This window comes from Penicillium argentinense (genome assembly GCF_028826775.1).
Source record: "Penicillium argentinense strain IBT 30761 chromosome Unknown utg000011l_segment0_segment0, whole genome shotgun sequence".
In the NCBI taxonomy this organism is placed as follows: domain Eukaryota; kingdom Fungi; phylum Ascomycota; class Eurotiomycetes; order Eurotiales; family Aspergillaceae; genus Penicillium; species Penicillium argentinense.
Genome location: NW_026622670.1, coordinates 355,395 through 382,254, shown reverse-complemented (window position 1 = coordinate 382,254; position 26,860 = coordinate 355,395). Strand labels below are relative to the sequence as shown.

General features: G+C 52.7%; 12 protein-coding genes across 12 annotated transcripts; 4 read left to right on the top strand and 8 right to left on the bottom strand.

Moving 5' to 3' along the window:
• Nucleotides 1–542: 542 nt before the first annotated feature.
• N7532_011147 (putative topoisomerase family protein TRF4) lies at nt 543–2,590 on the bottom strand (the record flags this gene model as incomplete). Its single annotated transcript, XM_056623638.1, has 2 exons — nt 543–925; nt 994–2,590. 2 exons carry the CDS (start codon nt 2,588–2,590, stop codon nt 543–545), a joined length of 1,980 nt encoding a protein of 659 aa, XP_056468626.1.
• A 337-nt stretch (nt 2,591–2,927) lies between these two features.
• On the bottom strand, nt 2,928–3,833 carry N7532_011146 (GFA family protein; the record flags this gene model as incomplete). Its single annotated transcript, XM_056623637.1, has 1 exon — nt 2,928–3,833. One exon carries the CDS (start codon nt 3,831–3,833, stop codon nt 2,928–2,930), a length of 906 nt encoding a protein of 301 aa, XP_056468625.1.
• Nucleotides 3,834–4,364: 531 nt separating this feature from the next.
• N7532_011145 (uncharacterized protein) lies at nt 4,365–4,642 on the top strand (the record flags this gene model as incomplete). The annotated part of the gene is made up of 2 exons (XM_056623636.1): nt 4,365–4,368; nt 4,443–4,642. 2 exons carry the CDS (start codon nt 4,365–4,367, stop codon nt 4,640–4,642), a joined length of 204 nt encoding a protein of 67 aa, XP_056468624.1.
• Nucleotides 4,643–8,203: 3,561 nt separating this feature from the next.
• On the bottom strand, nt 8,204–10,097 carry N7532_011144 (uncharacterized protein; the record flags this gene model as incomplete). Its single annotated transcript, XM_056623635.1, has 3 exons — nt 8,204–8,853; nt 8,910–9,860; nt 9,998–10,097. The coding sequence occupies 3 exons, from the start codon at nt 10,095–10,097 to the stop codon at nt 8,204–8,206; spliced, it is 1,701 nt and encodes a 566-aa protein (XP_056468623.1).
• Nucleotides 10,098–10,254: 157 nt separating this feature from the next.
• Nucleotides 10,255–11,357, top strand: N7532_011143 (replication termination factor 2; the record flags this gene model as incomplete). Its single annotated transcript, XM_056623634.1, has 3 exons — nt 10,255–10,274; nt 10,337–10,826; nt 10,881–11,357. The coding sequence occupies 3 exons, from the start codon at nt 10,255–10,257 to the stop codon at nt 11,355–11,357; spliced, it is 987 nt and encodes a 328-aa protein (XP_056468622.1).
• Nucleotides 11,358–11,697: 340 nt separating this feature from the next.
• Nucleotides 11,698–12,942, bottom strand: N7532_011142 (mitochondrial 54S ribosomal mL50 protein; the record flags this gene model as incomplete). Its single annotated transcript, XM_056623633.1, has 4 exons — nt 11,698–12,018; nt 12,079–12,436; nt 12,537–12,694; nt 12,751–12,942. 4 exons carry the CDS (start codon nt 12,940–12,942, stop codon nt 11,698–11,700), a joined length of 1,029 nt encoding a protein of 342 aa, XP_056468621.1.
• Nucleotides 12,943–14,874: 1,932 nt separating this feature from the next.
• Nucleotides 14,875–16,116, bottom strand: N7532_011141 (3-ketoacyl-CoA thiolase peroxisomal; the record flags this gene model as incomplete). The annotated part of the gene is made up of 1 exon (XM_056623632.1): nt 14,875–16,116. The coding sequence occupies one exon, from the start codon at nt 16,114–16,116 to the stop codon at nt 14,875–14,877; it is 1,242 nt and encodes a 413-aa protein (XP_056468620.1).
• A 1,102-nt stretch (nt 16,117–17,218) lies between these two features.
• On the bottom strand, nt 17,219–17,656 carry N7532_011140 (Terpenoid synthase; the record flags this gene model as incomplete). Its single annotated transcript, XM_056623631.1, has 2 exons — nt 17,219–17,371; nt 17,528–17,656. The coding sequence occupies 2 exons, from the start codon at nt 17,654–17,656 to the stop codon at nt 17,219–17,221; spliced, it is 282 nt and encodes a 93-aa protein (XP_056468619.1).
• A 2,442-nt stretch (nt 17,657–20,098) lies between these two features.
• Nucleotides 20,099–21,090, bottom strand: N7532_011139 (uncharacterized protein; the record flags this gene model as incomplete). The annotated part of the gene is made up of 2 exons (XM_056623630.1): nt 20,099–20,893; nt 21,034–21,090. 2 exons carry the CDS (start codon nt 21,088–21,090, stop codon nt 20,099–20,101), a joined length of 852 nt encoding a protein of 283 aa, XP_056468618.1.
• Nucleotides 21,091–22,103: 1,013 nt separating this feature from the next.
• N7532_011138 (3-deoxy-7-phosphoheptulonate synthase) lies at nt 22,104–23,412 on the top strand (the record flags this gene model as incomplete). The annotated part of the gene is made up of 3 exons (XM_056623629.1): nt 22,104–22,146; nt 22,252–22,307; nt 22,396–23,412. The coding sequence occupies 3 exons, from the start codon at nt 22,104–22,106 to the stop codon at nt 23,410–23,412; spliced, it is 1,116 nt and encodes a 371-aa protein (XP_056468617.1).
• A 1,038-nt stretch (nt 23,413–24,450) lies between these two features.
• On the bottom strand, nt 24,451–25,390 carry N7532_011137 (cytochrome c oxidase assembly protein COX14; the record flags this gene model as incomplete). Its single annotated transcript, XM_056623628.1, has 2 exons — nt 24,451–24,938; nt 25,072–25,390. 2 exons carry the CDS (start codon nt 25,388–25,390, stop codon nt 24,451–24,453), a joined length of 807 nt encoding a protein of 268 aa, XP_056468616.1.
• Nucleotides 25,391–25,750: 360 nt separating this feature from the next.
• Nucleotides 25,751–26,571, top strand: N7532_011136 (uncharacterized protein; the record flags this gene model as incomplete). Its single annotated transcript, XM_056623627.1, has 3 exons — nt 25,751–26,121; nt 26,172–26,214; nt 26,290–26,571. The coding sequence occupies 3 exons, from the start codon at nt 25,751–25,753 to the stop codon at nt 26,569–26,571; spliced, it is 696 nt and encodes a 231-aa protein (XP_056468615.1).
• Between the last annotated feature and the right edge of the window lie 289 nt (nt 26,572–26,860).

Genomic DNA, 26,860 nt, shown 5'->3' with positions numbered 1-26,860 from the left:
ATCAAGGCACACGCAGGCCGGCAGTCAGGTCTTGAACGAGGTCTCGACGGAGGAGTTAACGTTTACGAGGTCGTTTGGACGAGGCGTGGCGGCGCTGGCAGATTAGTAGTGGGAACACGCTAGCAAAAGAATTCTGCAGGATAAATGCCGAAGCCTTGGAGAGGTGCAGAATATCGCAAAAAATAATCTCAAAATGCACTCATCGGGGATAGAGACAGTCACCCGGCTGCTGAATGCAGAGGAAAGAAAGAGAGAGAATCCGTGACATTTGTGTTTCCCTCGACATAAGAATCATGAACACGAGCATAACAGGCATGGGTTTTCCCTGACACGTCATCTCACCATGCCGAATGCAACAGAAAAAAGAAACAATAATCGTACATCCTTCAACAGAAGGGTTGTAGATACGAAGAGTACAAATGGGTATCTTGAACATTTAATCACACAGAGGAAGGTAAAGATCACCCGGATTCACATCATGATGAGAACTGGATGGGTTGGTCATTGCGTTGCATTCAAGGGTGACGATCGATGAAAGTCCACTACTGAGGCGGCGGACCAGGTGGAGGAGGGCCGGGAGGAAGAGGAGGTGGCGAAGGTGGCGGAGGGGGAGAGTATGCAGGAGGCGGAGGTGGTCGGTTGCGGAACTCGGCGAATCGAGCAGATCTCTCGAACACCTCATGAAGCTGGTCTCGCTGGATAGCGTATGCTGCGTAATTACCACCCATGATGGTGGCCAGGATGCTTTCCTTGCGGTTGTTGGTCTTTGCCAGGCGGTTCATGGCCAGGGAAAGCTCTCTGAAGGCCTTTCCGAATTGGGAGAGAATCAAGTCAATGTCCCTAGTGCCACCGGAAATATCGTTCAAAATGTTGTTTGGGTCTTCGATTGTGAGACGGGGGCCCTTTCTCGCGAAATCCATATTTCCTTTCTGAACAAGTGTTAGAGGGGTGGGGTCCCACATATGCAAGTTCTTGCTGCATAAGGAAGTAGACTTGCCTTGTTGAAGTACATGGGGGGTTTCAAGCGAATTCCCGAATCCTGGAACTCATGAACATTGCCGTAAAAATCAAGGAAATCAAGTAGTAGCCGGCCCAGATTCTGCTTCATAGGGTCTGGGATATGGTTCAGGAAAGACGTCACCATACAAGTGATAGAGAAACCACCGAGACCACCGGTGGGTACCTCATTTAGGCCCCGAATCAGTAAGAATTGTTTGATGATAGAGACAAGAACGGGCATCTGAGGAAATTCTTTTCTCCATTCCTTGAACGTCTCATTTGCCATGATTCCACTGTCGTTGTCAAAGGATATGTCAACGTGCAAGCCAGTGACCTTATCCACGAGCTTGATGATGGGCACCCTCGCGTGAGCAATAACTTCGGTCTCCCGAGGAATGGAGATCCCCGCCCTATCGAGGACCTTGCTAAACTTCCATATCTGGGAGGGTGTGAGGCCATAATGTGGCACGTGGGTGCGTTGGAATCCGGGGGACAAGAGAACCAAGTCGACATCGGCAACTGGAAGATACAGGCCGGACGCGAAGGAACCAAAGGCCCGCAGCTGGCAGCCAGGATAAGCGCCTTCAAAGGCTTGTTGGAGCCGACTAACGAGGTCTTCCCTCACGATTTGTTCGAAATCGCGGGGTCTGATCCAGGCGTAGAAGTCACAGATTTCGCTATGCAGTCTAGACGCCACGTTCACGAGGCCGGAATCTTCGAACCACGGCGCGGCGGATTCTACAGACAGGGCCCTCCAGGAAGTAAGGATATCCCCCTTCCTGTATGGCCCAAATTCCACGGGCCTCGCGAGCCTATTCGAGAAACCCTTAGTCTCTCCGTCGTGGGTTCGCTTTTGCATGGAGGATGCGGACTGCTGGGCCCGATTCTCGGTCACCATGTTTTTGGGGCCAGTGGGTGCGTTGTTAGGAGCTTTCGGTTTATGGTCATCGGGCGTGTCATCGGCGCCATCAGCTCCGCCCAACGAAATGAAGTCATCGTTTTGAACCACCGCATTGGTCTTTGCGGCTCCGGATGCATCCTTAGGGAGCCGTGCCTTGCGGATCATATCGACGACATCGACTTTCTGCTGCTTGCTCTCGTCTGGGGGTGGAAGAACGGTGTAAGGATCGGGATTCGACCATTTTGGCGCAGACGGAGGAGCGGGCAACGGCGCCACATCAGGCATTTTAGAAACATTGGAGGCGGGGACACGTCGCTTGCGCGGATGCTCTGGATTGTCAGACTCCGCATCATCAGAAGACGGCTCCGAAATATCCATATCTGCTGAACTGGCTGAACTTGGGCTGGCACCGTCAAGGTTGAATTTGAATTTGTGTGCAGGCTTGGAGCCAGTGTCCTCCTCGGCGTGGAGTTGCTCGGGAGTTGGTTCGCGCTTGGTGCTGAGCAGTGGTCGCTCAGACGTGGGCGGAGGTGGACAGCGGAAAGTGAATCGGGGTCTGGGAGGAAGGTTGCTAGGTCTGGCAGGTCGGTTGCGGGCTTGGTTTCCAGGCTTGCTTCTGTTCTGTCTTCTGGGCTGACGAGGGGGAGGATTAGGCGCGTCGGCCCCTCGAAACTGGAAGGGCGTCGCCATCGGTCGTGTCAGTGAGGATTCGAACAGTAACAGAAGCGCTTCGATCTGCGAGTGCGGAAACGAGTTGAAGGTAGCAGAAAAAAAAAAGGTGGCGGCGTAAACAGAAGGCGGTGGTGTCGAGTGAAGCGCAGGTCAGCTGCAGGCGGTCAAAAGCGGCAGAACTACCACCACTTAGTTAACTTAGCGAGTAACTAACTAAAAAGTTATTTATTTGCCTTAGTTACTGAGGGACTTTGTTCGGGAGCCAGTATGTAACTAGTTAACTAACTAGAGTATTGTCAAAAGTAGAAAATCGGTTGATACCTTCAGGTCCAAGAATCCAAACTTGATACAACCGCTATGTTGCAGAATACAATCGCATTCCTTTCTCCAAGAGCTCAACCAGATCGCTCTGAGCAGCCGTCTCTGCAAAACTTACTCGCCCGGTGGCCCATTCCAGCCATTGCTCTGCCCTTGCTTGCTTTCCCTGGAACAGTCCCACACTTACATCAATGATAGTCGGACGCCCATCGTTATGCCAGAAGACAGTAGCCCCACAGACACCGCAGAATTCTCGGTATACGCCTGGAGAGCTGGTGTGTCGACGCATGGCTCCACGGTCAAACGAGAGTGGTGATCCGTCGGCATTGAAGATATTTGACTTGGGAATAAAGGCCCATGTCTGGATGGGAAAGCCGCTCGCGAGTCGACAAGACCTACAAGCACAGGTTCCTGCCAGAAATTTGGTGTCTCCATCGCGCAACCACCATTTCACGTCGTCCGGGTTATCAGAACTTCCCGAGTGGTACGGAACCAGCAAGTCACACCACGGTGACCATGCTTGGGAAGACGAGGCGTCTGGGGGCGTCATATAGAAGTCAATTCCTCCGCAGTGGCATTGAGCATGCAGCTTATCTCGATGCTCAGCTGGGGCATTTCGTCTTTTCGGAATCGTGGTCTCGCTGGCATCACCGCTGGTCGAGTGTCCGGAATTCACCCATAAGGCGCACCGGTCCACCGATGGCCAACCTGGAAGAAAAGTACTTAGACCCCCATCGCCAGTATCGTCGGTCTTGCAATGCAGAATTGCCTTGACCGGAGGTGTGTTGCGCGCTACTAATACCCCCGATGCCACTAAATATCGCTCGCTTTGTTCCAGCCGAGCAAAGACATGAGCGCCGCAAGTCCTACAAAAAAGGCGGCTGACATGAGGGGATTCCTGATACTGCTGGAGTCCGTCCAAAGTGCTGGGATCATGCTGCATTGGGTAGTATGATGTACACAGTAGTCCACTGGCCGCACGACAGTTGTAACAATGACATAGTTGGAGACGAGAGTGGTCTGTTGCAGGATCGAGCTGAATCGATTGTGCTACGCCTCCGCACAGACAAGTTACCGAGGTCGCCATGCGGAAGGATCGTCCGTTGGGATTGCTTTTATCTTGAATCTGATTTGCGCTCTGTTTGGAAAATGGGCGCTCTCCCGTTTCCAGGTACTCTTTGTGAAACCCTTGGCCGTTGTTCTGTTGCTTCGCTAATCGCAGCGCGCGTCGCACGAACCGTAAGCTATAATCCTGCGTCAGACGTGCGGTATATGTGCTCAGGCGGGGCGAGTGCAGAAATGTGCTCGCGCTTGCAATCTCGGGGCTGCGAAACGAGGAGGGGAGACGGAAAGTCACGGGCACGTCGAGTATAAATTGGAAGCCGCCCCAACTTCTCTTCTTCCCCACCTCCACTACACCCCCACCATCATCCAAAGCCAACTACTCGTTCAACGAAACACCTCAAATCTCAAAATGGGTGAGTCAACATGTCCGTCGCTTATGCACCCCTTGCAACCCTCCCAAGTGCCATGGTCTTTGCCTTTTGACCAGAATCCTGGCAAAGCGGGGTCATGGCGGGGGGATTCGCACTCGTATTTGCGACCGTCATGGACAACGCTGACCACCAACAGGTCCCGGACACACCTGCAGCTGCGGCGCTTCCTGCCAGTGCCCTGCCGGCGCATGCCAGTGCCCCGTATGTGAAATTCAACTCCCCTCAACTCCCTATCCGCCTTATCACTGTGATGTGACGTGAACACACGGCTAACCCTCTGCGTTTTCCGATTATAGAAATAGACCACTCGACGTCCTGCGTTGACGGCCTCGGCAAGTTGCAGTGGTCTAGCAGATCTTTTTCATTTTGGGGGATGCAATGGAGATCAGCGAGAGATGTGATTTTTGCAGTGTGACTGCGAGATTGGGGGCGGAATGAGATAGGGAAGCGCTGGAGAAAGTCGACCGCATCATTTTTCAAAACCAAGAAAATTATCTAGTCGATCTTCTGTAGTCAATCATGACCGCGGCGGATTGCTGAATCACTTTTATTATTTCTACCAAGTACCTTGTGGGCATCGACCCAGTATTCGGGTCATTTAGACTCAAGTGGAGGGGATAATGTGATGAGCGTAACTGCGCATCATATCCTCCTTTGACAGCAGATATGCCACGACATCGACGGTCTTCGCGATGTGCAAATGCAGCATACAGTGATAATCGCCCAAACTGCGTGGAAGCAGCTTGACGTAACCCCCCTCCATGCGGGATCAGACGCCGCCTCCGTTGCGGCAATGAACAAAGCCCGCTCTCCGACTCCAACTCAACAGCCTTCTACAGCATTAGGCATACGTCAAACCATTTCATCTTGCTCGTTATAATCTCCGGATCGGGCAGCGTCTCCACGCCGAGTGAAGCCAGATTTCCCTCGGTTCCCGCGGCTGATATTTGCCGATGCGCCTTTTTTGCATCAAACATCGGCCGGGCCCCAGAAGCCTCCGTTCTTCATTATTTTTTTCATACCAGCGTCCAGATTGGGCCGGGCCTACCCAAGGAAAATAGCAGCGGGACTTCCATGACTGGTTTGGCCACCCTGCAATTCTGGCCTTGGAAGCCAATGAGCATTATACTGCTTGCAAGTCGGGGAGGGTCCGTGGGGTCAGACCAGGGCATGATATGCGCCGGTAGCCTCGAGTTCTCTGCACGATGAGGACGAAACGATCCACTTTTTATTTCTCGGTATTTCGGCCCTGCTCGATTTGATTCCCAGACCTGCACGTCTGTGTTGTTGTGGGCCAAAACGCACGTTGGGCCCGATCTTGTACCCGTGCGAGGGTAGCTGTAGGTCCCCGGTGAGAACGCAGGGAGCTCTTCACAAGCTCCGATTATCTGATTTTGCACCAAAAGATCAGGTGTCTGCTTCCGTCTTCTGCTCTGAATGCTCTTACTACTGCCCAGTGGGACCTGAGGGCGTATTCTCGCCCCCGCCGATCCCGTTGGCCCGGTCGATTCTCTTTTGATACCAGCACAACCCTATCCCCAAGTGTGTCGCTTTGTCCGCCAAAAGCACAACCCATGAGGAACATACTGTAGTAAATACTTGGACTCCACTGCAGTGGACTTGGGATATGCACGGCGCAAGACAGAACCGGCCACTCTGCCAATAAGCCTTTGAGGCGCCCCTCCTCCAAGGTCCCCAAACTGCGCAAACACCAGCCTCCTCATAGGCTACCAGGCCCAGATCCCGACCCTGCGCCGCTCCTGGCGCCGGAAAATTCTCCTCGACCCCACCGTAGGGCGGACCACGTTGCCCCTGTCGCCCGTGACTGTATGCATGTGGTAATGTGAGGCCCGTCCGCAAACGAACGTGGATCTCGAGCAGCAGTCAGGACCGATCTGCAGTATCCAGTCTTCCGAAACACGTCCGCGATGCTTCGTGGTATGATAGAGGTCCAAGGCCTGCTAGCAATATCGGGAAAATTCAAAATCAGGATGAGCGAAGGCTGTGAGGGCTTATGGTGGTATGGTGTTCCCCATTCGAGGTCCACATAGTTCAAACCCCCAGTGTAAACCGGAGAAACGATACATCGTAAGACAGTCGGAAGGGCCCGCTCCTAGTCAATATTGCCGTCGAGTATAATGTACAGTACGATATTCTTTAATCACGGATGCTATAGGTACGCCTGGCATATTTCATCCTGTGCCTCGAGAAGTAAACACATGGATCAAACAGTCCCAAGCATATGGAAAACAAGAAAAACTAAACCGTCATCTGTCGACGCACCAGAACAAAAAAGGAAATAGAAACAAACTTCAAAAGAAACAAAGAAAACAGAGCAGCCTACCACATCCACCCACATCGTCATCCGCATGAATCTGGTCGGTCGGTCCGAGAAACGCCAGCAACCCCCAGCACCAATGGGAAGATCCACCCACAAGAAAACAGATCGGAGACGACCTTCGGGGAATCAAGACCCTCACTCTGCGTGGTTTGAGCTATGTACGTACTACCTCGCCCCCTCCCCACCTTCCCACCCGACGCCAGATGCGCCTTATTGGCGAAAACCGGGCACTGAAACCAGCACCGCGGTCGCCCATTGGCGAGAGCGTTAGAGCTACCCATTCAGATCCGGGTCAGGCGGGTAGCGCGTGAGAAGGAAGAAGAAAGTGGAGGCCGGGGAGGGCAGCGCATAGTTGCATAGTGTGAGCCCATTTGACTCGACCACGCGATGCGCCTGAGGTTGCCTCCTGCAAGACAGTACTCCGATAGGGTTGAGCGTGGAAATGCGGACACGAAAGGGGAAATACCTGCCTTCAAAGGAATAATTGAATTTCTATTTCGGGACAGTCATTTCAAGAGACACTAGACAATCGCCCATAGGCAGTCATATCATCATAGCAACCAAGCGCTCAAGGCGAGGCTCCTCGTGAGGGGTATACCGAGACCCAAGTATAAAGTCGCGTTGAAGTCCCCCGTTCCACATCCTCTTTTTTCATCCACGTCGAAAACCATCTCATCACCAAAGCTACTTCATTCAAACAAATCTTAAACGGTTCATCAACCAACGCTCCAGCCAACATGTCTCCCTGCTCCTGCAACTGCTGCTCCGGCAACTGCAACTCCTGCTCCTGCTCTAGCTGCAGCGTATGTCTTCCATATTTTTCTCAAATCTCTTCCATTTTTCCTTTCCCCGGGAAAATGATATCTTCATAGAAGGAAGTTCTGATGAATCTACCAGCACTAAGCTAGCTCACACGCCTTCGCCACCGCCGTCCTCCTCCAACTCCACGACTCATACCAGGCCGGGCCTTCCCTTGCTGTCGAACTAGCTTCGATTCTTGCTTGTGGCGTCTCTCTTGTGCAATATTATCTCCATTATCTCCATCGAAATGGTTGAATGTTTGGGTGTGGTTTAGGACATTGGAGTCCTTTGGATGGGCTTGGTTTCGTGTATCCTTGTGTCTTTAGGTCTTTGAGCCATGCAATATATATATAGGATGTCCAACGAGATCTTTTCCTGGCTGTAAACATACACAGTAGCGGCTGCCCTGTATAAAGTGCTGGTCTTGGCTGGTCGACAATGCATCACCAGTGATCCTTTACACCTTTAGGGCATAAGTCTACACTGTATCATCTGCATAAGGTGGGGACCTCATTACTTCACAAAGTGTTGGAGCTTGCAGTATGGGTGGGGTGGCGGGAATGAAAATCGCTGGAAGTTACTAGGGTCAAATCTAATGCTCACAGACTACAACCCAGGCACTGAAAGTTGTACATCCGAACAATCGATACATATGCAATCAAATGAGAAAATTTCTCATAGCTCATCCTTCGAACGAGGGGCGCCGTCATTTTCCTCGCCGCCAGCGCAGACAGCCGGAGTAGTGACGAGCATGGAATAGACACACTTCTCATCCTCGGCCGTCTTCAGAATCTCGTTCTGCTCGCCGCACTCCAAGACAACCTTGGTGGAGCGGTTAGGACCGTTCCAGCAATGCTGGCCACGGTCATACTCGAGCGCGATCTTCTCAACGGAAACCACCTCACCGGCCTCGTTAACTTCCTCGACGCTGGTGCTTCCAATGCGAACAAACTTGCCCATAGACATGGATGAACCGCCCTTTCTCTGGAGCTGTTTGGTACTTTCCAGGAAGCAGTGTTCGTAGGTGTATTCGCCCGCGTCTTGCTGGACACACTGACCCTTTAAAGCGCGGAAGATACCAGCGGTACCGTAGTCCTTTTCGAGGTCGGCACGCTCGTCGCGAAGCTTGTTCTTGATTTCCATGAGGGAATCTTCCTCGGCCTTCAGGGCATTACGGGCCTCGGTCAGTGCCTTTGATTCGGAGCCAGAGTCCTCTTCAGTCTTGGAGATGAATCCGCGAGACTCAAGGAAAGACTTCACAGAGAAGTACTGATCTTCCAGGAAGTTGACGAGAGTAGGCGGAAGCCAAGCAGCGAGCTTGTACACTGTTACTCTTTTCTTAGCGCCGAGATCAAATATAGGAAAATACATGGCAACTTACGGATCTCAGAATCATTGCATCCATCTTCAGTGTTCTCCCAGTGCTGCCAGTGAACCCCGGAATTCTCGTCATCGGCCCTGGTGATCATATCCAAGTCAAGTTCTTCGGCCGCGATCTCGCCAGTGCTCATCTCGCGAGCAGCATAGTCTTCCCAGCTGCGCACCGCACGCTTGACACCCTCATCATTGAAGTTGGGGTTATATTCAACCTTAAATTTCGACAGAATGTCCTCGAGCTCCTTCAACTGGGAACGGAGATCATCTCTCTGCTGACGAACATTGGACAGTGCCAGGCGCAGCTCCTCAACTCGGGCCTTTGCAACACCAGCAAGAGCATTCACCTTGCCTTTACCCTTTCCAGATGTCCTCACGACCTTGCGTTCCTCTTCTTCGACCTTCTTCAGATTGGCCTCGAGGCCCCGAACCTTGACCTCGGAACCCTTGACCTCGGCCTCCAAGCGGCGGATGTAATCCTCAATCTCCTGAACCTGTCGTCCAGCATCCACAAGAAGCTCCTTCTTCTTTTTCAACGCGGCAGTCATGGATTTTTGGCGCTTCTCTTCCTCTTTGCGCCACTTCTTGCCAATCTCCTTGCAGCGGTCCTCGCATTTTGTACCTCCGACACGGGCCCATTCGTCACTGCCATCGCAGCAGAGCTCGTAGTCGCAGATGCCATCATTGACACGCTGGAATGGCACAAATGACGGCCGGTGGCCCTTGTTCTTGCAGTAGAATCCGGGCAGCGCGAGTGAAGGATCCAAGTCGCTGTTTCCAGGGTGGTCCGCGACAGTCAAAGGCGAGTTGCGGGAGAGGTGAGAGCAAGCAGCCGTGCCAGGCTCATCACTGCCGTCGGGGCAATCACAGAAATCATCGTTCACGGCGGAGAAGGGGATCTTTACAGCAGGGCTCGTAATGCAGGTGAAGGTCTCTTGGTCCTGGTAGTATTTGGCGACTTCCAATTCATATCAATTAGCATATGGAACCTACAGAGGAACGAGTTGATGCGCTCAAGGGTCCCAATAACGGTCCACCAGCTGTGGACACGCCATCCGGGGGTGGGGATAAACACATCAGGGTTCTTGTACTTACATTCCGGAGCGACACCTCGAGGGCGGGCGACCTTGTCGCTGCTGGCCCGGGCCGCAGACCCAGTCACAGCCAACAGGAAAAGCGACTGAGGGAATCTCATGATTGAGGCATTGAGCTGGGGAAGGATTGCGGAGAGAGCTTCGTGCCAGCTGGTGATAAGCCGATCCCGCCGATATGTGATTAGTCATCCCGCTATCTTGCGCCTCTATCGTGGTGGCAAGGCGATCATCTGCGCAACGCTCTCGACAGTACTCAAGATGGGTAACGACGGTGGAAGGTAAGTTTTGATGATATAGGTGAACCTGGAATTTCTTCCATAGGCTGATCTGATCCCTATAGTATCCCCACCCGCCGCGAACTCGTCCGCGAAGCGGCCCGCGCCCCGAGCACGGCGCAATTGAAAGAAGCCCAGCGCGAACAGCAAGAACACGCCTGGAAGAACTGCCCGCTCTCGCACAAGGCGCTCGCACGGCCTATCGTCTCAGACAGTGTCGGGAACTTGTACAACAAGGACGCGGTGCTTGAATTTTTACTTCCCGGTGACGACGCCGAGGGCATCGGCTCCAAGTCTGACTGCGAGGAAGTGCTATGCGGCCGTGTGAAGTCTCTCCGCGATGTCGTCGAGCTTCACTTCGAAATTGACACCGAGCTCTCCGAACACCCCTCTGACCACACCAATGCGCACCGTCACGAGCGCCGTGAGGGTTGGATCTGCCCGATTACCGCTAAGCCATTGGGCCCCGGCATGAAGGCCGTCTATCTCGTGCCTTGCGGTCATGTTTTTGCTGAGGAGGCTATTCGTCAACTGAAGGAAGACAAATGTCTCCAGGTATGTTCTCGATGTCTCCAATACTTCTCAGATCATCATACTAACCCGTAACAGTGCAACGAGCCCTACACCCAAGACAACATCATCTCAATCCTGCCGACCAAAGAAGAAGAAAAGCAGCGTCTCCTCACCCGCGCCCAAAAGCTCGCCGAGCAAAGCCTCACCCACTCCCTCAAAAAGGCACCAGGCTCAAAGAAGCGCAAGAAGCACGCCGCGGAAACCTCGACCGAGGCTCCCTGCGGTACCACCGAGAAGCCTGACACTGTGGTTCCGAAGCCGGCTTCGGGATCAAACAGTCGAAGCAATACTGGCACCCTGAACCCGGCTACCTCTGGAAATGGCATCAAGAATGCTTCTACGGCATCGCTTGCGGCCCGTGTGCTGGAAGAGGAGAATGAGAAGAATAAGCGGCGCAAGATGATGGGTCGCAATGAAAATATCGATAGTCTCTTTACCAAGAAGGAAGATGGTAAGAAGACTGGTGATTTCATGACCAGAGGTTTCTCTATTCCCGCTGCCGGGCGGCGGTAAATATTTCAGCGTTGCTTTCATAGTTCGCAATCACGACTGTGGTCTTATACGGAGTTGAATTTGGAGTTTAGGTTTAGGGTAAGTAGGTCGATTACGATGGCCATGATGCCTGCATTTTGTACTTTCAAAATGAAAATCTTTCGAATCAAACAAATGCAAATAAATTCCTAGTATACACAAAATCTCTTGATATCAAAAACAAAAAAATGCTTCAATGATGATAGCAAGATCATGTCAGGCGCCTCAAGCATCCTCATCTTTACAGACACCGCTAGTGGGAACACCGGCAGCCACCAATTGTCAAATTTTCAATCCCCCCCCCCCCCACATTATGAATGACCTACTCCGCATTCTGGGATATGGCCTTCTTCTTCCCCTCCCGGGGAAAGACAAGACCACGCTCGAAGTATTCGGCGTGGATGGCCTTCTTCCGGCCGAAGTCCTCGTCGCGGTCGCCGCGGCTGAGGCGCGAGGAGTGGAATCCGAGGTTGGGGGGCAAGTTTCCGGCGGCCCATTGCTTGGAAAGCCTCCGGTTGACATCGACAGGTTTCTCCTTCAGCTTGGATGAGAGCGCCTGAATGAGTTCGTCGACGGTGTTCGAGGCGCTAATGAACTTGTCCGGGATGCGGCGGCCGATAAGCTGAGACAGACGCTTGATGTACTATTTTGACGATTGTCAGCATGATTGATCCCTGGGATGATACAGAGCAGGTAAACGAACGGCAAACTTAATATCAGAGTCGGCAATGGAGAGAGCCCGGTAGGATTCAGCTTTCGGGTCGCGCTCGACAAAGTCACCGGTAGACTCGATCTGGTTGTTGGGCTCTCCGCCGCCGATTTGGTTGAACACGAAGACAAGAGCCTCCTTGGTCTGCGCATCGGGGAACTTAATCTCCCATTGACCGGTCTCGGTGGCCTGCACTGTACACTTCTCCAGCATGACTCGAATTTGCTCGTTGTGGTGGTCGACATGGCAGATGCTGGTCAAATCCTTGCCAAGGAGTTGCAGCAAGCAGATCTCGACGGCAGTCTGATGAGCCGCGGTGAGAGTAGGACGGATCCGAGTTTCGCGACCGAATCTGAAACGATCAATTGATGAGAAATCATTCAGAACTTCAGATCCAGGGGAGGCGCTCCAGTTTCACGATCCCGCCGGCCGGAAATTCAGGCAATACATACCGGTGATATACATCGTTACGGGCGGAACCTGTCTGCTTCCACTCGTCCTTGGGCAGGTAACCAACACTGGTCAATCCCTCCCAAGTCTCCGCCTGCACGTATCCATCTCCCAGAGCCAGCTCGCCCTTGGTCTCCGATGTGCCCTCAGACAGTCCGGTCTGCGAAGGTTCCGCTTGCGCAAGCTGCGATTCACCGGTGTAGGGGTCCTCCGCACCGGGGGTTTTTCGCCGTCCCAAAGCTTGCGACGGGTTCTTTCGAGGAAGGTCGGAGAGTTGTCGGAGGCGTAGCGACGGGTTTGGAGTTGGAATTGGCGGGCCAGGGGAGAAACGCGCGGTGCGGCTCCTTGCCTGCAATTCGAGCAGACGTAGAGCGCCTCGCGAAGAGGCAGGCGCATGACGGGTCGCATTGTTGCGTTGCGGTTGTATTGGATTCCTTGTATGCGCTGCAACTTTTGCTCGGGGAAACAAATTGAGATGGTGGTCACGTGAGTCATGGCTTGGCGTCTTGTATGCGGCCAGCGTGGAACAGCTACCCTCACCCAACTTGATCACTGTTTTTAATAAATTAGATAGTATTTTCGATGGCATCATTTACTCCATTGCTCCAATAATTCTTTTCAGATTTAGAGTAAACTTCAGGTCATATTGGGGGGCATACACTAGATTCAAGACTTAGACCTGCTAAATATATATTCAGGAGACGAGTTCAGTTTGAAAAGATTCAGTTTTGAGAACATCGCACGTTAACGTATTAGTAGTCACTTTTCATCGTTCACAGTGTTTTCGATCATATATTGATGAATAGTATTCATTTTGGATTTTAAACGGAAATTAGGCGGTCATAATCGGCCATAAGGCTGAGCTCCGGATATAATCGGTCCAGCCGAAGGACATTGGCCTTCGCAAGCCCCTTCGCAGAATCTAGAATGTCAGGACATCAAAGGTTGGATACTAAAATGTTCATTATAAAAATATCCAAGTTTGAGTGTTGGTACCTATCATAGTGCACTTTTGCTCAAAGCCTAACTTGAAGCCGCCCTGCACCAATATGCCTGCCCCATACAGTTCCAAACACAACAGCCACCGAACTAGTCACCGACTACGCGGCCCTGATTAGATACAAAAATATTCTGATCACAGGAGCTTCACCAGGCTCTCTAGGCGGGCTCTACACCCGACAAATTGCAAAAGCAGATCCCGCTTGTCTGATTCTTACCGGCCGAAACACAGCCAGATTAGAACAATGTGTCAAAGACATTAAAATTCGAGAGCCCGAAAGTGAGAATCCGCCTCGTGGAAGTGGGCATGGGCTCCGTGAAGAGCGCACGGAATGCGGCAAATGAGCTCAACAGTTGGGAAGATGTCCCTGTCATCGATGTGTTATTCAACAATGCCGGAATCATGGCAGTGGAATATGGAGTTTCTGTGGATGGGTTTGAGTCACATCTTGCGACGAATCATCTTGGGCCCTTTCTGTTCACGAATCTTATTATGGGGAAGTTGCTCAAGTCGCCGTGTCCAAGGGTTGTTATGGTTTCTAGTGATGGGTACCGGCTTAGTCCGTTTCGGTTAGATGATTTCAATTTTGATGTGAATTTTCCCAGAGGATTCTGAGAGTAAGCATGCTGACATAAATACAGGAAGGAAAGACCTATGATAAATGGGTTGCATATGGGCAATCCAAGACGGCAAATATGCTGATGGACCTGTCGCTTGCCAATAAGCTGGGGGTTAAGCATGGCTTGCTTGCTTTTTGTCTGAACCCTGGTGTGATATTCACGAATCTGGGAAGTCACCTTGATTGGGAGAATGTTGACATAGAGGGACTTTGTGAGTTGAGATATATGCAGCCACTTTATGGCTGTTCTAACGTGTCATACACAGTATCGATCGATCGACGACTTGGAAATGCTGAAGGTTGGAGAACAGAGTTTGATCCCAAGATGCTGGAAAGAGGAGTTTCGACTCATCTATATGCCTCATTTGGTCCGGCTATTAAAGGTATGTCAAATGAAATCGATTTCAGAGACACGAGTTGCTAACAGGTTTATGCCGCTGCTAATAATGGAGACTACTTGATCTACTCCCATATCGCCGACCCCTTGGTAGACACCGTAAAGGCATGGGCAACCAGTAGCTTTGAAGCAGAAAGACTCTGGAGATTGAGTGAAAAACTAGTTGGCCAGGAGTTCCCTTACTAGCACAGCATCGGAAACCACAAGAATAAAGAGGAACTTTGAAGTCAATAAGTCATTTATTGTATGCGAAATGTATATACACATGCATCGCTCATCATATTGTAACAGAGAAACAGAAACGCCCGAAATCAAAAGGCTTTTTCACTCGCGGACAAACATGCCAGCCATACCCATACCAGTACCAATGCACATGCTGACAACACCGATATCCTGGCCGCTGCGCTCCATTTCAGGAAGCAGATCAGCCAGCTGGCGAGCACCAGTAGCACCGAGCGGGTGGCCGATAGCAATAGCACCACCGTTGGGGTTAACCTTGGCCTCATCAATGCCGAGCTTGCGAACACTGTAAAGCGCCTGCGAGGCGAAGGCCTCGTTGATCTCCCAGACACCGACGTCGGGAACGGAGAGACCAACGCTCTGCAGCAGCTTGGGAATAGCAACGGCAGGGCCAACACCCATCTCGTCAGGAGCGCAGCCAGCAACGGCGGAAGCGACCCAGCGGGCCTTGATAGAACCAGAGAGACCGAGCTCCTCGGCGGTGGACCGGCGCATCAGGAGAGCGGCGGCGGCACCGTCGCTAACCTGGGAGCTGTTACCGGCGGTACTGGCGCCGTCGGCAGCGAAGGCAGGCTTGAGCGAGGCCATCTTCTCGACGGACAGGTTGTGGCGGATACCGTCGTCCTGAGAAACGGTGATGTCCTGGGGCGGAGCTTCGGGGTGCTCGGGGGCGTAGAACTTGGTGGTGACGGGGACGATTTCGCTGTCGAAGCGGCCGGCCTTCTGGGCAGCGGAAGCCTTCTTGTGCGAGTCGGCGGCGAAGGCGTCCTGGTCCGCGCGGGAGATACCGTAACGCTTAGCGACGTTCTCAGATGTGATACCCATGGGCATGATGCAGTCCTGGGCATCCTGGGAGTACGACTCCTTCAGCTCGGGCCAGAGGACGGTGGGAATGGCGCGGGAGCCGTAGTTGCGAGTCATAGACTCCATACCACCACCGACACCGACGTTGCAAGCGCCAGCGCGAATCCCGTTGGCAACGGCGGTGATAGCGGCCAGACCGGAGGAGCACTGGCGGTTGATGGTGTTGAAGGGGACAGTGTGAGGGAATCCGGCGTGGATTTGAGCCATACGGCCGGCCTTCGCACCACCCAGTTCCTGCAGCACAGAACCAATGGTAACCTCCTCAATCAGGGCCGGATCGAGGTTGGGGTTGGCCTTCAATGTCGCGCGCAGGACGTTGGCGAGCAGCTCTTCGGGGTAGGCATCCTTGAAACCACCCTTCTTGGCGCGAGTAACGGGGGTACGCAGAGACGAAAGAATGACAATGTCGTTGGGCGACTTCTGGAGCACCTGCTTGATACCACGGGGAATTGGAGAAGCCATGGCTGCGGAGAAAGCGAGGGGTTATATTGAGATTCGGCGAAATTTGTAGATGTGCCAAGATGCGTATATCCGGGACGGTGGTTCTGAGGCCGCGCGATGTAAGACCCGGGAGAATCTGTTGATGTACCTGTACAGGACGAGAGTGTAGGAAAATTGAAGCAACCCGGCCAAAAAATCCCCAACAGCTACTCCGCGGCGGCAACTCTTATAGGGAAGTGCCGGGTAGAATTCCGGGGTCGGATGTAGCGCAGTCGGCCAGTACCGTTGCTGCGGCGTCGACTGGCCCCGGCATTGGAGATCGGCTAAGGGCTCTGCCGTATGGGGGGGTGAACACTGCAAACCACATGACTTGCAATTGACATGTTAAAATGAATATGCACTAAATGCTCTTTGCAGTCAAACTTCGTTTCAGTTAATTATTTTTTATCTAAAAGATGAATTTCTAGATATTCATCCCATCTCCGTCACCGTCAAGCATATCCGATGTTGTCCCCCACCGAGCCGACTCGGCTGATTATGTCATCATCGGATCGGAAGCGGCGCCGGGTGGCGGGTAAGAGAAAGAAGTGAACTATACGGACAGCTTCATGATAGCGGTGTACAAAAGATCAGATGAGTATGTATTGTAAAATCGATGGAATAAAACTTGATTTATTTTATTTAGATGTTCGCTCAATGCTCCCCATTCGTCTTATTCTCACCACGGGCGACATGGGCCCTACTTGTCGGCATGGTACCATTAACACTCTCCATTCACAATATACCCATTCGAAACATCCCCACATTTCCCCTCCTCAAAAGAATCCGAAACACGTACCGATATCCCAAGAACACAACACCTCTCCTCACCAAACCCTCAAAATGATCCCGATACGAACCCGCTCAATCTTTCAATATCTCGGAATACGAAGACTCCAAACAAAGTTCCCAGCCATTAGCACCTTCCAGCAGATCCGTAAGTCTTACAATTGACTCCGCCGGCTCAGCCGTCGCCTTATACTTTTCGTGAGCTGACAGAACCGCTCTTCATGAGCCGTGATTTCAGCGCTAATAACCTCCTTCGCGGCCTCTTGCAAAATGCCATTGGACACTATAGAAATATTCACCGCGTTGACGAGCGGTGTCTCGCCTTTACTCTCGACGTGCAATCGGTACTCCGCTTCCCAAGGTTCGTCAGTGCCAATGCGGCGTATGCGACGTAGTTGATTGGTCCAGCGGCTCGTTCTTCGTCGAGCGTTAGGTAGATGCCTGATCTCTAGCGGAGGAGGGAGAGTATCCAGCTATTGTGCCGGTAGTGTTAGCTTGCTCTGGACTTCTGAAAGAATAGGAGGGTGTGGTACATTGTAGCGGCATCAACGACGCGAAAATCGAGGTAATCATCCAAATTAGCGAATTCGACATGACTTCTCACATAATCGACGGAATGCACGAATGTCTTCCAGTATGACAGGAACCAGTCCGCGAATACGGGGTCGAGACGCAGAAAATCCGCTGCGACTTTCGCTTGGGCTTCGGACTTGCGCTGGCTTGACCCGGACATTACGGATGAGGCGGAGGGTGAAGCCGTTTTGGCTTAGGGATTGGAGGAGCAGACTTCATTTCTCAAGAACCTCAGCGAGGGCTGGCATTTTGTCTGATCGCAATCCACGGGTACTTTGGCTAAGACGGTAGAGACTAGCGTGAAGCCTAGAGTATCCAGAAAGATATAAGAGGACGAGGGAACGTTGCCGGCTGCTGAAGAATCCAAAAACGACTAGCTGAATGCAAACGGTTACAGTAGCACTACTCCCATACCAGCCTTACAGTAGACAGAAAATCACCCTCTCACCGCAGAATTCATGCAATTGTGGGCCCTGTAAAACGTTATACCTTGCACTCCTCTCTTGGCGCTCGAGGTAAAGAGCGAAAAATTTGAGATTGAAGATCTCTCTGCATTATGACGCACTGATGTGACGATGCATATGTAGTAGATGGAGACGAACAAGCTAGCAGCAGGTCATGGAACCTAAAAACGAATTGCTTTTTCGCAAAGCGGAGGGTGTCCAGCTGGGAAAAGCAAAGCCATGCGGCTGAATCAAGGGCGCGGACCCACCCGCGTGATAGATAGATCTACCAGCACCGACTAACACACTACGACGTATCGTGTGCAACGTGGAATCGCGCTAATGCTTATTATGTAAGATGGAAGTGGTGTATCGGGCATCACGCACGACACAATGGGTATTTGAGCTTGGTTGATCTGGTCTCAAGAGAAGTTCGTAGTTTGATCGTCGGGAAATGCACAAGTATTCGAATAGGAACACCGAGTACCCTCAGCTGCCTGCAATTAGTGGTATAGTTGAAGATTCAGCTAATTCGTGCTAGGAAAAACAATCAATTGGCAGGTTTTGGTCCCTAGGGTCTGAGGATCGAACCATATCATTCTAGTCCGGACCTGTTTTGGGACGTATCGGTCTTTTCCAGATCGCGGGACAGAGATGAACGCGGAGGACTTTATGTTGCCAACGGAAAAGCTAGATCGCGATACTCTTAGCCGGAAAGAATAATTTGATTGTGAGGGTTTGATCTCTTGCCTGGAGATTCCAAGTGATATCCTTTTGAGATGAAGCCTACTCATACTGCAGGTCGATCCGTTCGTCTGCCATCCTGCGATTAGGAATGAGCAAAAAAGCCCATGAATCTCGCAGCTCTCTTCTACTCGTACAATCGGGGACTGCCCCTTCTTCTCCAGCTTACTTATATTTCTTCTCAGCAAACTCCTGATCCTGGGCCTGGGCTTGCGCCCGGGCTCATTTCCGAGCTTCCTGCCGGCGCTTCTTTCACAACCTCGACGTAATAAACAGAAACAAAAACGCATTGCAACATTAAACCTCATCCGAAAGACACAGGGTATATACACTCAAAAAGGTCGACCTGCAATATAAATCCACCGCTATCCCACCCTACCTCGCGTAGAGCCCATCCCCATTCCCAATTCAATTTATCCCCACCCGGCCCGCCACCAGGCAAAGAAGCCGTCATCCCAGCCAACCCCCCAACCTTCGAATTTCTCAACCTGACCAGCCGATCATCAGCATCCATGTACTCCTCGTACTTCTTTTGGTACGTCTCATAGTCGCGGCGGTATTTGTCTTCGGAGTTGCGGCTTTACGCCGGCGGTTACTTCGCCGAAGCACATTTCGTTCAAACACAAGTACTTCACAATAGGATAGATGCGGGTGGAAGTAGAGGAGGTTGATCACTTTAACGTAGGAATGACTTCAATGCGGTAGTTTGGGTAGGGTGCTGGTAGGGCTATAAATACCCCCACGACATCCGCTCTTGGCATCGTCATATGGGGCCGGGCAACTTCATAGGGGCGATGTTGGCTTTTTCTTGCTCTATGGGGAGATTAGGGGTCGATCTCGGGGCTACCAGGCGATATAATGTGGGGTATCCACTTTACTTGGGCGTGGGTATGATTTCAATATAGGTAATCAACATGGCCAAGCATTCGAGTTCCGCCTGCTTGTGAGCTGGGAAAGACAGGCGTAATTCTACAATTAGATACTCATGGATGATGCGGCTCGTAGATATATGTAAGAGCGGCGTGGGGGCACGGTCGCTGCTTACAGAATTGCGTATTGCTGGCATCTACTGATCTTCATTTTCAGGGATGTAGGGTCAAGACAGTAGGTATCGAGTGACGAGAAGTGAGCAGGTTCCTGATTGGCCAATCAAAATACAAAGCGATGCTGAGACTACCGGTAGAGAAATGCAAGTATTAAGCAGGCAACGCCATGAGTACAGGTCGGACCGGAAAGTAACACCACGTCCGGGAATCTCAAAACCAACGCCTATCCGGGATATCATGGGACCGCCAAGCGTTATGCTGCAAAACAGAGAAAAGACAAAGGGTATGTATGGTACAAATTGAGCGACAAGCAGCATGGAAACCCTCACGGCCAAAAACCTTGAGAGATTAAGAAGTGATGGAAAGCCATCAAGCCCTCTGAACGATATGGCTGTAGTGCCCAGGAACCTTGCAACGACACTTATCGCAGTCCGCGCGGTAGCCCATCACCAACGCTGAGCGACGATGCGATGACTCCGAGCAGGATGTCGGAACCGGGGTCGTTTGCGAGGCATTGGAACTTGCACTCGCAGCAGGCGACATGGGATGCGCGGCGACCGGCTCGGTGGAGATGTTTCCGTAATCCAGGCCCGGGGCAGGTGAGGCGCGGTAGGAGACTTGGTATGAGGCTTGATAGGCCCCGGCGTCACTGGTGTTCGTGTTGGCCATGGTCATGTCGTCGTCGCTGATGGGGCTAGGGATGCGGATGGCGGGTGGGGGGAGTGGTGGTGCCTGGTCCTTGTGGAAGGGACTGTCTTCCATAATTGTGTCTGCCTGGTTCTGGTATTGCTGGTCTGCATCTTCGTGGCCAAAGCCCGGGGCTGTCAATGCTGAGGCGTTGATATCGAGGGAACGATTAACCAGCGCGCGAGGGATTGGCGATGGCTGGCTGGGAATATGGGCCTGTGGCCATTGGAAGCCATCATCTCCAGCTGCTAGCAGTTTTGACGGGGCTGGGTTCAGCTGAAGAGGGGATGGGTGGGCTTGGCTGTCTAGCACCTGCATCGCGCCCGTATATGACTTGTTCTCCCTCCCGTCGGTGCTAGGACACTCATCATCCGAGTCGACGGGTGTCAAGGCTGGCGCGCGAAATCGCATGGTCTGGTCGAGATCGGTGGAGGATTGAAGGGAACCGGTCGCGAGTGGCCATGTTGGACAGAGTTTCTGTCAGATTGGATCAAGCGTGTTAGCCGGGGTTTGCTCTGGCTGCAGGTGAGCAGACTCTCTGCAGTCTGGCGTCGGCGTATAAGGGTGGTTCGTTTGCTTTTCTGCTTTTTGAGGACGACGCGAGTGGCGGGGCGTACCTTGGAATCATCGCGGGCGGGCTCATCCTCGCGCGGCCGTTTGAGGGAGCGCAGCATGGCGTGGGAGGATGGAGAGGAAGGGCAACGAGAGGGCGTCGGGGAAAATCATGGGGAAGCAAGGAGTGGTGGGGCCTTCTTGCCTATCGCGGGTACTTTGATTCGATCCTGCCGATACTCTACTAGCAGTCCTCGCAGGTCTAGAATCGCCTACACTTAGTTGACCACAAATTCCGGAGCAATTCAGCTCAATTGTTTTGTTATGATACCATATTTTTGCCATTTACACGGATTGAATAGTTTCTAATTTGAATTGCGGAATGTATTGTGCAACACCCCAGAATACGAGTGACACCGATCTGCTGCAGCGAAGATCGACACATTGACAGCATTGCCCCGATTACTGGAACTGCAGAGTCCCTAGTGTATAGCACCTGCGGTAAAAACCAGGTAGTTGTTTTTCGTTTCATTTATTTGAGAGAAACTACCGAAGAAAACAAAGCCAAGCGGATTCGGCGGAGACTTCCGCGTTAGGCAGATGGCCAGTGCAGCCGATCTGATCTCAGCTTCAGATTTCTTAGTACTACTCGCACCTTCGGGTCAAGTGCAGGTCACACGCAAACCACGAAATCGCGGAGAATCGAGCGTTGCTCCGACTGGTCAATACGAGGGCCGTGATTGGCTGGCGGTCTCCGAGCAGGCTGCCTGACTGGATCTGACTCGTCAGGGCTCGCAGTACCACTAGGAATACACAATGGGTGCAACTAGTGGCAGCAATGCGAGGAGAGCAGTGGCAATAGTCCATGCAGGCGATCTATCGATCCGAGAGAATATCACAAAAAAAAAAAAACAAAAAAACAAATATGGCGCGGCGTGGTAGTACATAAGCCTGTGAACCATCGGCCCACTTGGCACTTTTCGCCGAACCCACGGCCCGTCCGAATATTCTCTACTCTTCTCTTCACCTCCTCAGTTTTGTGCTGGTGCGTTTTTGTTCTCACGGTCGCAGTCGCTTTTTCTCTTTCTGCGTACTTACTCTTCTCGCGACAGATTCTACCTACATCTCGAACGCAATGCCTCTCGTCAACACCACCGAAGTCAACGAGGACACTCGTGGTAAGTATTTACTAGCATTCAGTTCCTGCGCCGCGCTCGCCCACCGGCGCTGTCTCCCATTTCAATTTTCGTTAATCCGACTAATTCTTTTCTGTCATTGTCTAGTCCTCGGCTACGACCCTCTCCTCCAGCCTCAGTTCCTCCAGAGCGAGATCCCCGCGGTGAGTCATTTTTTTTTTTGTGCAGAAAGGCACACCCCGCCTCACGATCTCACTGAAGAAACCCACCACTAACTAAGTCGTCTTACAGCCCCAGCGCGCCGTCGAAACCGTCCGTCAAGGCCGCAATGAAGCCGTTGAGATCATCGAGCAGCGCGACGACCGTCTCCTCGTCGTCGTGGGCCCCTGCTCCATCCACGACCCCGACACTGCCCTTGAATACGCCCGCCGCCTGAAAGAACTCTCCACCAAGCTCTCCAAGGATCTGTGCATCATCATGCGCGCCTACCTCGAGAAGCCCCGCACAACCGTCGGCTGGAAGGGTCTGATCAACGATCCCGACATCGACGAGTCCTACAACATCAATAAGGGCCTGCGCGTCTCCCGCAAGCTCTACGTCGACCTGACCAGCACCGGCCTGCCCATCGCCTCCGAAATGCTCGACACCATTTCTCCCCAGTACATGGCTGACCTGATCTCCCTCGGCGCCATCGGCGCCCGCACCACCGAGTCCCAACTCCACCGCGAGCTGGCCTCCGGCCTCTCCTTCCCTATCGGCTACAAAAACGGTACCGACGGCAACCTGACCGTCGCTATCGACGCCATTGGCGCCGCCGCCCACCCGCACCGCTTCCTCGGTGTCACCAAGCAGGGTCTGGCGGCCATCACCAAGACGGCCGGTAACGAGCACGGCTTTGTCATCCTGCGCGGCGGCAACAAGGGCACAAACTACGACCGGGACAGCATCCGCGGTGCGCGCGAGGCTCTGCGCGCTAAGAAGCAGCGCGAGGTCCTCATGATCGACTGCTCGCACGGTAACTCCAAGAAGAACCATCTCAACCAGCCGCTCGTCGCGAAGGAGGTCTCGGACCAGCTGCGCGAGGGTGAGACCGGTATCGTGGGTGTGATGATCGAGTCGAATATCTACGAGGGTAACCAGAAGGTTCCGCCTGAGGGTCCTTCGCACCTGCTGAAGGGTGTCTCTATCACTGATGCTTGCATTAACTGGGAGATGACTGTGGACACTCTCAATGATCTGGCGGATGGTGTTCGTGCTCGTCGGGCGATTCTCAAGTCCAAGACGAATGGCGCTAATGGCTCGCACTAAATTATGAAGGGTTGCGTTTCGTATTCTGTCTTCGTTCGGGCTGTTTCTCTTCTTGTCATTTGAAAATTCTTTTTTTTTTTTTTTTTTTTTTGATGGGACCCACGTATGTGGGGGTTGACATAGATACCTAGTTTTTATTTTATGCCCATCCGAAAGTGCAGCGTTTGTTTATCACTTTCCCTTGTACCAGTTCTTGTTCCAGTAGAACATGAATGTAGGTGTGTAGACGAGCCCCTACTGTACCTGACGGTGGAAGTTTGTGGGTCCGCAGTACCCAAGGAGGGACAAGGTCTCATGATCTCCCATGTATGTAGACACCCCGCGTCAGTATGTATACTTACCCCAGACTGGACCCACCAAAGCTGCTTTAAAAGTGACAGCTTCCTCCAGAAAATAAGAATAAAAGTGTCCACACGATCTGCAATTGCAAGCGCGCGCTCCACCAGTGCGCAGGGCAGGGTTCTGGACTCGGACTTCGCGGGCAAAGCGCTCTGCCGGCCGACGATGTCCCAATCAGGGATGGCCCAGCCTCTTACGGATTAGTGGTGGGACCTCTGGAGGACCGTTTTGCCCTGCTACCCATTGGTAATTCTGTCTTTCTTACAGGTGGAGACTTTTGTTCGTCAGGTTACATGTTATAAGGTCTTACATATTGGTAGGGGTAGGTTAGATTGGTGGATGTGTGTGGAGAGCAGGTTTTTCTATGTACTGTACACAATATACATGGGGTCGTCCCGATGTCGAGATAACCTGAATCAGATAAAAACACAGCCTGGAAGAAAACGAAAAGAAACAACAAGGACAATGCAACGCCGGTAACCCCCTGTCACGATGAAGCACGCTGCGAGAAGTGCTCGTAACAGGCCATGCAAGAAAATTCAGGACATTTGACACTTTGTGTCGGTGGAGGAGACGAGACTGACAAGACCTTTCGAGAAAAATGGACTTAGACGAACCTCGGCATTAGTATAGGAGGCAACCAACCAGAACGATGAAGACACTGCCATGCATGTCCCATCCAATCCCACAAGTGCATCTCTACCGCACCCAACCAAAGGTCAGCCGGCTAGTCCAACTGCGCGCCGTCTCCTTCGTTGCACGCTCCGCATTCTCCGCCATAACATCCAACTGACCAGGCATCGGAGAACCAGTCTTCTCCGCCGCGGCATCCTTCGCCTCCTTCGCCTTCACAGCATCCATCACACCCGGAGCAGACGCAGAGGTCGCAGCCGCTGATGTCACCCCTTGCGCGGCGGTATCTTCCATATTCATCTTCTCGAAGAGGAAACGCTTAGCCTTGGCCCAGGGTTTCTGAGCCTTCTCCTCTGCACGCTTCTGCTTCACAATCTCGGCAATCTCCTCCTTCTTAATCAATTCCAGCTGGTCTTCGGTGGCGGAGCCGTTAGCCTGCGCGATGCGGGCTTCGTTGAGAGTCGCGACTTCCTTTTCAATCCATAGGCTGCGTTGGCGGCGGTTGTACATGGTCAACGAGACCATCGAGTAGACTGTGAGGACACCGCAGACACCTGGAACCGTATCAGTCTTTCGTTTCTTTCATTGGATGGAGGTAGATCAGAGCAGATCAATGTAGATCGACCTCATCCGAGAATGAATATGGGCCCATCGCGGTCTGACTTCACGCCCACCATGAATACATACCCGAAGCAACAATGAGCGAGTAAACCATCCCCTTGTGCGCCTTATTCGCGAATCGTCGACCGAACTCAATTAATCGATCCGTCCCGGTCGAAGACTGCGCCATCCGGGCAGCCCGTGCCTGCGCTCGCAGTCGTTCCACCTTCTGCTTCGGCGTCTCGGCCGGTCCATCCGGTCCACGCTGTGGTGAAGGCTGCTTGGGTGTAGACGTGTTTTCCTTCTGCATGAAGTTGGGCAGTTCGTACGGCGCGCCGTTGGGCTTGGAGCTGGCGTAGGGACCGGTGGCCGTGAACCGCGTTGCGTCCGCGGCGGATCGGGACATGGTTGCTGTGTCGGGGGGAGTTGCGAATGAAATAGCGGATGAGAGAGAGACGCAGAGCGGAGTGTTTGCCTAATGCTGGGTAGCCCGGCAATCGAGAGCGGGTTGCTGTGTGGACGGAGGACGCGGTTGTCGGGATTTGTAGGACGAACTTGCAAGGTAAATTTTCGACGGGGTTGCCAAGGAACTGCGGACAGCTTCACTTATCGATACCCACTTCACCTATCTTCACCCACCACCTTCACCACCCTCTTCTTTCAACCCACTGCATCGCTGCACCGCTGCACCCTTTCATTCTCCATCCTGAAACCCGTCTCTTTCCGCATTTTCTTCACCCGTTCGCTCGTTTTTTTACAGTAGAATATGGCAGACCAGCCATATGATCCAAACAATCTACAGTCGGTCCTGCGGACTCTGACGCGTCTGGCAGGCGAGACCGCTGAAACCACTCGGCCAATAGAGGCCACCTCTCAAGACCCGACTCGCCATTCAGTGCCCCGTCTCGAACAGACCGAGAGCACCGGGGCCAAAAGGTCGTCGACAATCACGACTTGGCCCGAAGGGCTGCGCTACGTGATCAACACGTTCTGCACGAACGAGCGCGCCAAATCCCACCTTCGCCGGATGATCCGTAACGAGCGTGCCCATTATGAAGCGTGGCTCGAGGGCCGTCGACAACTGGAGGCACAGCAGGTGACCCGCGGCCAGAAGCACAAGGAGCTCCAGCGTGTCCTGTATGCTCCCCGATCTCCAGCCTTGTTAATTGAGACTCACAGCGATCCAGGGAATCCATCGGTGCCGAACCCAGTCCTAACAGCACTCAGCAGGTAAGTTGCTATTCCCTTTTAGGTCCCGAATACCCCGCCCGTTCCTTTATTGACCGACTGCGCCGCCAACTCCAGAACCAGCCCGCGCCCTGGAAAGAGATGCAGGAGTATGACCTGCGAGGCTGGAGTGCCGCCCAGGAGCTGGACGGTCGTCAAGCCGACCAGATGAGGGCCATGGATATTCCGTTCTTCACCACTGATCCGAGCTTGATCGTCGGTAGTGAGAGCACGACGGCCAGTTCGGCCGCTGCCACCACTACGGACGACTCACGACCCAAGGTCACGAGAGAAGAACTGCAGACTCTCCAGGAGCGAATGGTCGACCTCCTGAAGGATGTTGTCAGCTCGAGCCTTTGACATGGTGATGGTTTATGGATCGGCACAGCGTTCGTGCTGGAAGCTGCTGATGGTACCCTTGGTATTACCATAATTACGACCTGATACCCCGGTTTCTCTTTACAGCAAAGCGGACAGATCTCACTGTCCTTTGCTACGATTACGATTTGATACCCCGGCAGACCCAATGCCCTGTTAATGCAACTAACTCACTTTGAGATCATTTTCCACTCACATAAATAGAGCCCTAGCGCATAGGTCCCGTAACACCCCCGAGAAGATACCGCTGCACACCGGACAAAGTGAAAGA